The 12,425-nt window shown below is 36.4% G+C and overlaps 1 protein-coding gene across 1 annotated transcript in view; it reads left to right on the top strand.

The window, feature by feature from the left end:
- LOC308668568 ((E2-independent) E3 ubiquitin-conjugating enzyme FATS) overlaps nt 1–12,425 on the top strand; it is a gene marked incomplete at its 5' end in the record, with an annotated part of 195,044 nt that overhangs the window by 117,373 nt on the left and 65,246 nt on the right. Inside the window, one exon of the mRNA XM_081328573.1 lies at nt 6,534–6,625. Coding sequence (XP_081184699.1) covers nt 6,534–6,625 — 92 coding nt within the window. The remainder of the gene's footprint in view (nt 1–6,533; nt 6,626–12,425) is intronic.

The raw sequence follows: 12,425 nt of genomic DNA, 5'->3' as shown, positions 1-12,425 counted from the left end.
CTGGTGTAGTGCTCTGAAGTCATATCTTTATTCAGATGATAAATAGAATAAATTTTCAAAAATATGCTCAACAAAGATCTGCAATAATTTAGACGTAATTGAAGAGTTGGTCTACATTCAACAGTGAATTAACTAGGTTCACACTTGAAAGTATTTGTATAAGGTCATCCAGCTTCAAATTATGTGATAATCATTCTCAGTACAAGTGTATTATGGTAGACATTATGAAAAAATATTTTAAAAATACAACTTGACATTCTTAAAAAAATAGATTGGCATGAAACTCAATGAAAAGGATTTATGAATTAATTTCTGTGAAATTGAAAATAAATTGCTCTATGCAATCTAATTTAGACTCAGTTGTGTTCTATATGTTAATGGGGTTACAGCTTGGATTGGTTCTTTCTGGATTACTAGCCCCCAGAACTTTACACACACACAGCCCGGGTTGTATGTAGAAGAGAAGCTAATCACATTGAAAACAGTCTTTGTGTCTTTATATGATGGTAGCTTCTGACTTCATCAGCTTTGTCTCAGTGTGTGTGTTTGCCCTTGCATATGAGAGAATACACAATTGTGAGGGTTTTTTGTTGCTAAGCAACAGCTTTCTGGCTTCCTGAATAAGCTAGAGTGGCTGCCTAGCCTACTCTGTCCATAGACCGAATACAGAAACATTTTCACTACTTTTATTTATTTTGATTATATTTGCAGATAATGAACCAGGTATGATTTTTATTTGCTGCTTCCATTATTATTTTATGAATCTTGTCTCTGTATTGCGCTATGTGTATACGTTTAAATACGTATACAAAATGATTACTTTTTCACCAAGGGAATAAAAATACACATTTACTATTTAAGCTTTAAGGCTTAGCTTTTCTGCCCTCTTTAAATCTAAATGTAAAATTCAATTTATAAAAAATAGTTACAAGTCATCTTCTGCTGAAATTAAGGATAGGCACAACATCTGGTTATCATTTATTTTCCTGCCACACAACTGTGGTTGGTTTATACTTATAAAATCAACTTACAATTTTGTGTTGCATGTTTAAAGCAAAGTTCACAGGGTTGTTCTGAGGAACATCATAGGAGCAAGGAGTATTAGGTACATTCATCATCTTGAGTTATTTGTAAAAACTAATAAATCAGGATAAAAATTGCATAAAGAAATGAAAATAAGTATCTTGCAAAGAAAAATAATGTACACTTCTGTCATATGAATAATTATATATTCAATAATTCAATTCCATAATTCATTTATTCGCCTGGATTTGAGACTTAAGCACTGTACAATGGGATGAGCTCCCATTCCTGCCCCTGGGTGATCAAAAACATCCCAACAGAACTGCTTCAAAAATTCTTGGTGCATCTAGCGGTGTGCAGCCAAGCATTATTGTGAATCAACACCACACTGGAAGTGGTTCCCTAGAAAATTCCACCAAATGTGAAATGCCAAAGGAGTACTGCTAGTAAAGTTCATGGAGTGTGGTTTGACAATCAATTCAGAAGTCTACTGTGAAACATTACAAAAACTCAGACAAGCCATCCATAACATGTGTCGTGGCATGCTGACTTCCGGTGTGGTGTTGGTTCACAATAATCCTCTCCCACACATCGCTACACGCACCAAGAACTTTTGAAGCAGTTCCATTGGGATGTTTTTGATCACTCCCCCCCCATAGCCCAGATTTGGTGCCAAGCAACTACTACTAAGGAATTTCAATCCTTGTAAGATGTTATGAAAAGTGCCTCAATTTGAATGGCAATTATGTCAAAAAATAATATAATGTTGTAGTTTTCTAATGTGTATAATAAAAGTTCTGTATCTGTGAGTGTCTGTCATTAATAACCAAATGGAGGTTTATTTCCTAATTGCCCTTGTAGTTTGGGCCCAAAGACATGCAGAATACAATACATTATGGTGATCTATTACAGACTGCTATCCCACACAAACTTAAGACAATACTGAGTACTGCCTAGTAATGGTAAAGATAAAGTCGTATCTTATTCTAGAGCATAGTGCTCATCTCTGCTTCTTGGCCAAGGGAGCCAGCGTTGTCTGAAGACATTTTCCATGGTCATGTGGCCAGCATGACTATATGCTAAAGGCACATGGAACACTGTTACCTTCCCACCAAAGTGGTACCTATTAATCTACTTACATTTGCATGTTTTCACACAGTGCTTAAGTCTCAAATCCAGACGAATGAATGAATGATGGAGTGAATTACTGAATATATAATATATACTGTAGTTATTCATATGACAGAAGTGTACATTATTTTTCTTTGCAAGATACCGTACTTATTTTTATTTCTTTATGCAATTTTTATCCTGCTTTATCAGTTTTTACAAATAATTTAAAGTGATGAACGTACCTAATACTCCTTGTTCCTATGATGTTCCTCAGAACAACCCTGTGAACTTTGCTTTCAACATGCAACACACAATTGTAGGTTGATTTTATAAGTATAAACCAACCATAGTTGTGTGGCAGGAAAATAAATGATAACCAGATGTTGTGCCTATCCTTAATTTCAGCAGAAGAAGATTTGTAACTATTTTTTATAAATTGAATTTTACATTTAGATTTAAAGAGGGCAGAAAAGCTAAGCCTTAAAGCTTAAATAGTAAATGTGTATTTTTATTCCCTTGGTGAAAAAATAATCATTTTGTATATGTATTCAAATGTACACACATGGCGCAATACAGAGACAAGATTCATAAAATAATGAAGTAGCAAATACAAAATCATACCTGGTTCATTATCTGAAAGTATAATCAAAATAAATAAAAGTAGTGAAAATGTTTCTGTATTCGGTCTATGGACAGAGTAGGCTAGGCAGGCTTTTTAAAAAGACATTTAGAAACTCATGTGCAAATGGGCAGAAGAAGCCTTTGTCTGAAAAGAATGTATTTTATAGGAAATTAAACAGACTTATCCAGCCTTAAAATCTTTTTCCTCATGTACATTTTCTTCTTCAAAAATGCACTTGCATAATGACAAACAGGAAACAACTGATGACAAAAGGAATAAGCATTACTCCTTGTTTTCCTTGTTTCCTTGTATTCTTTTAGTTTTATTTTTTTTTTTAAATTAACAAAAGGCAACAAAGCTTCTCTCTGGGTTTTTTTGTATAATTTGTAATTTCACTTCTGGTTTATTCCCATTTCCTATGAACTATAGCAGGGGTTCCCAACCAGGGGTTGCCATTATTTAGAATTTTTGTAAGGGGTGCAAGAATATATCTGAAGCGTTTTAAGGGTGCGGGGTATAGAAAAGTTTGGGAGCCGCTGAGCTAGAGAATTACTAAATTTTGCTACTGAACAAGTAACCCATTTCTTCCTTGAAATCCAACATGCTCCATGTTATATTTAATTTTTAGGTTAATCAAGATTACAGTGTTTTCTGAATAATTTAAGGAATGATAAAAAAGAGCAATAACCATATTGAGAATTATAAACCATGAAAATCAAATGTTTATTTTGACTAGGTACTATAGAATTTATAATAAATTGCTCATTATTAAAATATGTATTATACTGTTTGTAAAGAAGCATCGATCTTGTTAAATAAAGATTAAGAAAAATATATAGATTGAACTTGACATTTTTTTTCTGCTGAGGACTTATTACCAGTAACATTTTTGGTAGCTTCTTGTATTTTTTTGCTATGTACATGTATACATTTGAACTAAAGTGTGATGTTTCTCTGTGTCATATATGAATGTGTATATGGTATTTTTTGAGAGTTGAATACAACAAAGTTTCATTTTAATATATGCTGATTAGTGTACATTTAAAGTGACAATGAAGGGGTTTTTTTCCTATTCTACTCTATTAGATTTAGCTTACAATGTTATTTTCTGTAAGTATTTATAATTGTTACCTTTTCGAAGGTTGAGCAAAACATATTTGTCTCCAAATGATTTGTCTCCATTATGATTGAGCTTATCATTATTCCTGTAGAAAATCAGCTCTTGTTTTAAGCATCAAACCTATTAGGGGATCTCTTAAACTCTTCAGAACAGATTCAGAGATGCCCAGTCTTTGTTTGGGGAAGGAAGGAGTCTCTGCTTTCCTCCCCCCCCCTTTGTTTATGTGAGGACTGTGTTGAAGGAAAAGTCTTTATCAGGGTCCAGTCCAAGCCGGGAATAAACAACATGGCAACTGCTTTGGAAAGAAGGTTGTAGTTTATTGAAGAGGAGAGCCAGACAGAAAGATGGCTCTGGGAGAAAAGAGAGAGCACATGTAGTAGGGAGTGGGTTTGGAGTTGTTTCCTGTTCCTGTTTGGGGCTTTGTATTTCCTGTGTCGTGTACTTTGACCTGAGCCTGAGTGTGCCCCTTTGGCATCTGTGGGTTAATCCTATTATGTCCTGTCTTAGAGTTTGGGTAAGAGAAAAAAAAATGCATTTCAGAGGAATACCAGTCTAAAATTTGAGAAAGAGTTGCATCCCTAATTCTAGAGGCAAAACCTTGGCAAGAAACCCCCTTATCAGGTTTTCGTTTTTCTGTCGCAAGCAGTACAATGCTTAACCACTGCCTTGCTTAGTGACTTCACAGTTAAGATAGTGATAAAAAAGTAACTTTAATCCTCAAATTTATGACCTTTGCAGATCTGTAAAGCAAAGGATAGCTGAAATAAGTTCCATTTTTTCCCCTTCATTAATGCATATTGAAACTTGTTCAGGGTGTTATTTACATAATCAGTGTGGTACTTTGTGCTATCTAGAACTTTACAAGTCTAGAGTATTAGTCACTATTTGAAGTTTTCGAACACTTTTCAAAGGCAAGTCTATGTGGAACACCTTAAGGGGGCTTAAATAGAAAATAAAGCACTGATCACTATCATTAGACTTACCTTGTTGTGCAATTCTTTATATAATTATTTGGAAATAATGGAACTTAATCCATTTTTTAATCCTAAATATCAATAAAATTATAGGGCATTACATTAATTTATGAGATAAACCTACTCTAATTAATTCAATTAATATGTTAATCCACTAAATGTTTTGGTCCTGAAGGAAAAGATAAGACAGATATTTGTTCTGTTTCAGTTTGATTTCCATACTTGGAGGTTCATCTGCTTTAAACATTTCCAGACATAAATCAACACAAAATGACTGTCGCTTGTTATTGAGGATAGAATCGTAACACAAGTGTCATGGTAACATATAAACATTCCACCTTCTGTTAGACTTTGATGACAATTTTCGTCTTTGTAACAAAAGAATAAAAATCAGTTCTGCTGCTTACGTAGAAACATTAAGGTTTTTAATAGTGAACCCAGCTTCCTTTGAAAGCGCAAATTATTTATCTTGTATGGCATCTAAATCCTTAATGAAATCTGATCCATTACATTTATTTCTGGTAAGATTTTTTGTTTTATTTTCTTGCTTATCTTATGTAGAAAACATATAAACCAGTAATGTCCATGGAGGGCAGGGTCAAAAAGTGGTCAGAGCAGGACAGTTAGAAACTTACCCATATGTACATGCATGCAACCTTGCTGCTAACACAAACTATTTGAAAGTACGTTACAATCTGGAAAATAAATGTTATCTCTTGGAGTATTGGCCACTATCTTTAAATATTTGCAGTTTCAAAATATTAAATAAGCTGGTTTCCACGGGAGGGGGGGGAGGGACAAAAAGAGGTAAATTGATAAGGTAAATTGTTTACCTTTTTGTACTTTGCAGAAAATATAAGGTGTCCTTAAACATTATGTGCAGTATCACTTCTCATTGTAATTTTCTTGTACTTTTCATTTAATTTATTTTTAAATTTAATCTATATCTCAGATTTTTAAAAGTACTGTACTTATCCAATAAGGATAAATAATTTTATTTACACAGACACACAAACAAAAGTCTTGCAAACTGGATGGAGACCTGATAATTATAAAAGATACTATTGAGGACAATTTAATAAGATAAAGTGCCTACAACTGAGGACAACTCACCTCAGCTAAAAAACATGAATCCCTCTGCCTGAAGAGTATTCTTCTAAGGATAGCCTTGTGAATTTTGACTCTTTCTGTAATGCTTAAGCACAGCTTCTTCACTTTCCTTCCCTTTATCATGCCTTTTGGCATGGTGTTATGATTGCCATTTTTGACTTTAATATCTGGGAGGGGTAAGATTTAAAATTTGAAAGTTGCAACTGATCATCCTGACCTTACAAAAGGCTGCAGGAGGCCATTGGTAATTCTATTATAGACTGGGTGTGGCTGAATTTTTTTCACTTAGGTTTTAACTGGTTTTAAGGATAGGAATGTGAGGTGAAGGTTTCCTAAAGTTAAATTGGTCCCATTTATCCCAGGAAACTCATACAAAATTGAAGATTAATTGGATAAGAAGCACTGATATTGTTTTCATTTCTAATTACTTTATAAGTAAAGAAAGATAATACTTAATGTTTTAGGCCCTGACATCTTTAATAGTGGTTCTTTGATGTATATAAATGAACTTTATTTTACTGTACGTTGACCAGATTGCAAATAACCTTTTAATTTTTACCTTTTTCTCTAGGGATAAGAGAAAATTGCTATGGATTTAAAAACTGGGGAAAATGCAAAGATATTCAGTTTAATAAAGCAACAAATAAATCAACTTTGACACAGGTACAAAATGCTGTTTCAATTGAATCTTCTAATTAGAGAACGGTATGCAAGAATATTTTGGAAAAGGATATTTATATGTCTCTAGCATGTTTCTCTTTGCTGTATGTTTATTCAGAATTCACTTATTAGCAGAAAAATCATATCTTGATGGCTAAGATATTACTATTCTGTTTACAACATATTTGTTAATTCATATACAGTACTTTCCACCTACTTAGAAAAGGGAAAGTCAGTATCAGTAAAGAAAATGCTTTCTTGAAAAGCATTCTTGGTCCAAGGTTAGGTGTCAGGAGAATTGGCAGGGTTTTTTCAGAATATGGATTACATTTCAGAAAACATAAGTCCATGGGCTTACCATATTTCACAGAAACTGCTGTAGTTCACCTGATAAATGCCAAATATTTTATTTGACCTTAGAATGTTACTCTCTCCTTGAGGCTTCATGTGATATAATTTCATGTGATGTAATTTTAAAGCTGTATAATGCAGGATCAATCACTATGTTATTATGCACTATAGTGGCCTACATGGTACTATATTCCTTCTCTGTTGGGAGCGCCAGCCCTATGGAACCAACTTCCCCTTGAGCTCTGGATGGCCCTGGATCTCCGGTCCTTTTGCCGCGGCCTTAAAACACTTCTTTTCCATCAGGCTGACCTGGACTGATGACAGGGATTTTAAAATGTTTTTTAATTTTTAACTTCAATTTTAATTTATTCTATTGGGGCTGTTAATTTAATTCTTTTTAACTTTTGTATCGTTGTATTTTATTGTTGTTAGCCGCCCTGAGTCCTTCGGGAGATAGGGCGGCATATAAGTCCCAATAATAAATAAATAAATACAGTGTAATAAAACTCCTATAGTATATTAGTAGTATAGTATAATAGTATAGTACAATAAAAAGTGCATAAAATCCACCTGGTGGAATTAAGCCTTTCCTCTCCCCAGAGGTAATAGGAGCCAACAGAACCAATGAAACAAGAGAGGAGAAACAAACCAGAATGGCTTCTTCACTTTTCATAGAGACAATTAGAAGGAGAGGAAGAAGACTAAGGATGCTATTACCATAGTTTACTGGATTTTCTTTCTCCCCCACCATCTTACTCTACTATGCTATTACTGCTCACATGCAAGCTGCTAGGAGGGTAGGCAACCTTGGCTCTTTTATGACTCGTGGACTTCAACTCCCATAATTCCTGAGCCACCACGAGTCATAAAAGAGCCAAGGTTTCCTACCCCTGTGACTAAGGACAAGGGTAGTCACTAAAAACTGGGAATAGAGGCTTTAAAATATTACCGTGATGAAATAATTAGTAGTAGAACAACTGCAACACTTTTTTTAAAGCCACCAAGCAGTGAGGGATTATCCTTTCATGATTGTTTTGGTCTCTCTTTTTGTCTCAAAGGCTTTCAGGATGGGAATCTTTATGGGGCCACTCTTAACCTAATGGCCTAAACAACTACTGTTTATTGTAAAAACCACTGATAGACAGCAGGCAGTATAAATAGTCTGACAAAATAAAGTAACTAAACATGCGGTGACAAAAACATGCAGTGGGCTAATGCCTCCTTAAGTAACACCAGCTGCCTGCAATTAGTGCAGGTTCGCATCCCACCAGGCTCAAGGTTGACTCAGCCTTCCATCCTTCTGAGGTAGGTAAAATGAGGACCCAGATTGTTGGGGGCAATAAGCTGACTTTGTAATAATGCTGCTTGGGCCCCCCCGAAAGCCAAAATAAGCAGGCATATACATAGAATGAAGGTTATTGCTAAGCTTGTAAGCCGCCCTGAGTCTTCGGAGAAGGGCGGGATATAAATGGGATTTAAAAAAAAAGTGGGTGGATAGGACATCAGCTTTTCACTCTTGTGTTCTTCAAGTAATAATTTCTAAGAATCATAGCCGAGTGGCAAAATTTGTTTTCTTTATTCATTTCCTTACTTTGTGCTGAGTGTGGGTTTTGAAGCAGTGATTTGCAGTCAATCTCAGAGGAGATATTAATGAGATAGTAAAACACTCACACAATTTTCTTGGCAACAGTACAAAATAGGTTGCCACTGTCTTCTTCCAGAAATTGGAAAGAAAGAGAGAAAAAAATTACTTTCCAATCTAGCCTAAAGTCCTGAATTTCCCACTTATGTTTTAACTAGGCCTCATTTGCTTTTGAGCCAGGATGAAATTAGTTCTATGTTGTTATTTGCTGAGGCCATTACTAATAAGATTGCATTCTGAGTAAGATATAAAAGATTATAGCAATGGGCCATACTGCATGATGTTGATTCAACAACTGCATAGTACAGAGACTGAAACTATCCTCTGACTTTAACTGCCACCTTATAACTTCTGTCTATAAGTCTATTGTCATCGTGCAGCATTGGTAGTACTGGGTCTTATTATGGGCCACATAGATGGCACATCACCACCCTACCCCACCCCAAAAAAGAGCAACCCAGGGCAATTCAAAGTTTTGCCAATGCTGCTCTGGATTATTTTATTATACTGGGAATTCTTCACTTCCAACATTAGATCTCAGAATGAATTGTACATATATGGGTGCATAAATACATTTTGTGATATGGGTTAATCACTAAAACGTCTTGTGGGTAATGCATTATTTGTATGTGTGCCTTCTGGGCTTATATGCCATTCCAGTTATTCCTGCTTCTGACCATTTACATATCCTATTTGATAACTAAAGTTTAAAAATACCTAACCACATCACCCTGCCCCTCCTACCAGGTAACAATTAAAAAACTTTACTTAAATAAAACTCTAAATTAGAAAAGGGGGGGGAATTATAACATGCCTACCTTCATGGTCTGTTGGAAAAGTAAACTTTTAATTGCTTTCCTAAAATCTAGCAGGGTTGGGCTGTATACAGGTAGTACTCAAGTTATGATCATAATAGAGGCTGCCCACATGATGGTTTTTAAGTGAGGCATCTGCCTGGTCACCTCACCTGTATTTATTATTACAGCCAAAGGCCACACATAAATTAAACATCCAAATAAAACCAAACTAAACAGAACCATCACAAGAGGGCATAGCAATACATCACAATCAATGATGCAATCAATGGGCGACCATGGTCTGCCTAGTTTTACAGGCAGTATATCAAAAACAAGCTATCTTCAGAAAACTGAATCATACTGACCTGACAATAAAAATACAATGAGTATAGTCTAAAACTGGATAAAACACGTAATAAAATCAATTATAAAAGATTATTAAAAAGATCTAAAATGATTATTTATGTTTCTGGCGAATCCCCAATGCTGCTGCACAGAATCTGGCCACCTGTGCCGTGATGTCTGCCTGCTCATCCTTAAGCAGCCACTGGAGATAAATACTTTCCGAATGACCAGGATACCTATCAATTATGGGGAGGATATGGTTTTTCCGAATGGCTCTGTCGAAGGAACATCAAAGGAGTATGTGTCCAATGGTCTTTCAGACAGTGGTGTCTTTTTGTACTTGCCGTTCAGGACGGCTGATGGAAACACATGGCACCGTGCAAGCGAGAATGCTTTCTAGTGGTTTACTGACTCCAACTGACTAAGATACCTGGCAGGTGTAACCACGTATCTAATAGAGTCTGGAGCCAGAAACAGTGGAACTATACCTAAGTCCACTTGCCTATCGATGTCCTGTACCCTTTGACGCAAGGTTTGTTTTCCTTGGTCGTAGTCCAATTTGAGAACTGAGTCTGACGAGAAGCCTAATTTGGCAAGGTTGGACTCGACTGCCTTGATCCATGAAGAGGAAAATTTATCTTGTAGAATTAATGGAGCAAGGCCTTGCAGAAAGCAATTAAGCCTTAGCCAGATGTTTAGTCACCTCACCTAATGACTCCAATCTCCACTCTCCCTGATGCAGATGACTGTACTGATCATTAAGCAAAGCATGGGCTACCTTAGGGGCTGGGGAGACACTGGGAGACCTAGACCAGATCCAGGCTTCCCTGCCACTGGCCTCCCAAGTCCTCACTCATCCCCTGAGGCAGCCTATGCTCTGTTTCCTGCCCCTCAGGGTCCCCACAGGCCTTGGACCTGATTCAGCCCCCCTCCCTCTGTGTATCATAGACTTTGGACTTGCTTCCCACCCAGCCACTCAGCCACCCAACAGAGCCTTAAGCTAGCTACAAAAGCTACTGCCACACAAAAGGCTGATGCCCAGTTCGTACTTAGCCACTCAATCATACAGAGACTAGTGGGACTTAGCCTGTTACTTAGCCTGTTCTTTCAGGGCCCAGCACCACCCAACTAAATCTTTCTGTTTTTTAAGCTTGAGAGACAGGTACCTGGCCGATGTGATATGAAATTCAGTTGTTTTTTTTTTACAGAGGCAGCCTTGTGCTATTCTCACAAACCTGTAGGGGCTCCATTTTTAAGAGGCTTTATGTTTCCTTAAATGGGGAAAATGTTAGAAGCAACCTGTACAATGGCACAGACATTTCCTGGGCACAGAATATAAAAGGATTCCTCTGTACATGAAAATCACAAGCTGGAGTTTATAAAAATCAAATTGACTTTATTATTGCTAAAAGGAGATGGAGAAACTGAATTCAGAGACATGGGTTAAGTGATGATTGTGAAACAGATCAATAGCCACTCATGTGCAAGCTCCAAGTTCCAAAAAGCAGACCAGGAGGAGTATTGGTGTCTTTTGAACTTTGATGTTAGAGGAGATTCCTTAGAATACAGTGGACAGTGTGGGAAGAATTCAGAGAAAGAAATATTTTGGGGAATATTAAAAAGGCAGAATATATTTCCCCAAAGGAATAATGGAGAAGAACTTTAAAAAGGCAGAAACTTCTGCACACCGCCCCCCAGCCAGACAACTCAGCAGAAACCAGATTTTAGAAATGCAGATGTAATAATCCATTCAGGAAGGTTGGAGCCTTCCAGCTAGAAACTGAAGAGATCAGGAAGACAAAAGACCCTTAAAATCTACATACCCCCTCCAAATTCTAAGGACAGGAAACCCACCACCATCAGAATACCAGAAAGGCACACTCAGATTCAGGTCAAAGTACATGACACAGGAAATACAAAGCCTCAAACAGGAACAGGAAACAACCTCAAGAGCCCCAGAAGGTATAAAAACCCACTCCCTGCTACATGTGGTCATTCTTTTTTCCCAGAGCCATCTTTCTATCTGGCTCTGTTCTTCAATAAACTACAACCTTCTTTCTAAAGCAGTCACCATTTTGTTTATGCCCGGCTTGGACTGGACCCTGATGAAGACTTTTCCTTCAACAACAGGGAAGAAAATTGATGGATCATTGAACAATTCAATCCAGAGTTCTCACCTGAGGCACAGATGTCCAAGCTCAAATTAGCCTATTTCAGACACATGGTTAACAATGGTTAACAATGAACAAATAAGAAATAATTTGTCAACCTGAATTATTATACTTTTATTACAGAATAGTTAGATTAAGCAACTTGCCCTCCATGTTGGTTAACTCTGCAGAAAAGCAGTTCTTTTTTTTTTCCCCATAGGGAATCCTGCTTGCTTTAGAAAGCACTTACTCTCACTTTTAAAAGTTTGCTATGCCATAATGACATTTCTTGTCATTGCTACAGTTTTATATACACTGGGTAACAGAAAAAAATCACAACAAACTCATTATCAATGAGCCTTCTTATTCAGGTGCATACCACTACACATAAACAGGATTTGCTGCTGCCTTTTTCCACGTGTCTCTCTCCTTGATTGCACAGCATCATTTTTAAATGCTGATTTCTTTAAACAGGCAGGTTTAGAAGAATCTATACAATTTGCTAAGGAAAAGATGGT

Source organism: Vipera berus (genome assembly GCF_964194415.1).
Source record: "Vipera berus genome assembly, chromosome: 5".
Lineage (NCBI taxonomy): Eukaryota > Metazoa > Chordata > Lepidosauria > Squamata > Viperidae > Vipera > Vipera berus.
Note: the sequence above shows the minus strand (reverse complement) of the source record. Positions and strands in the feature narration are given on the sequence as shown.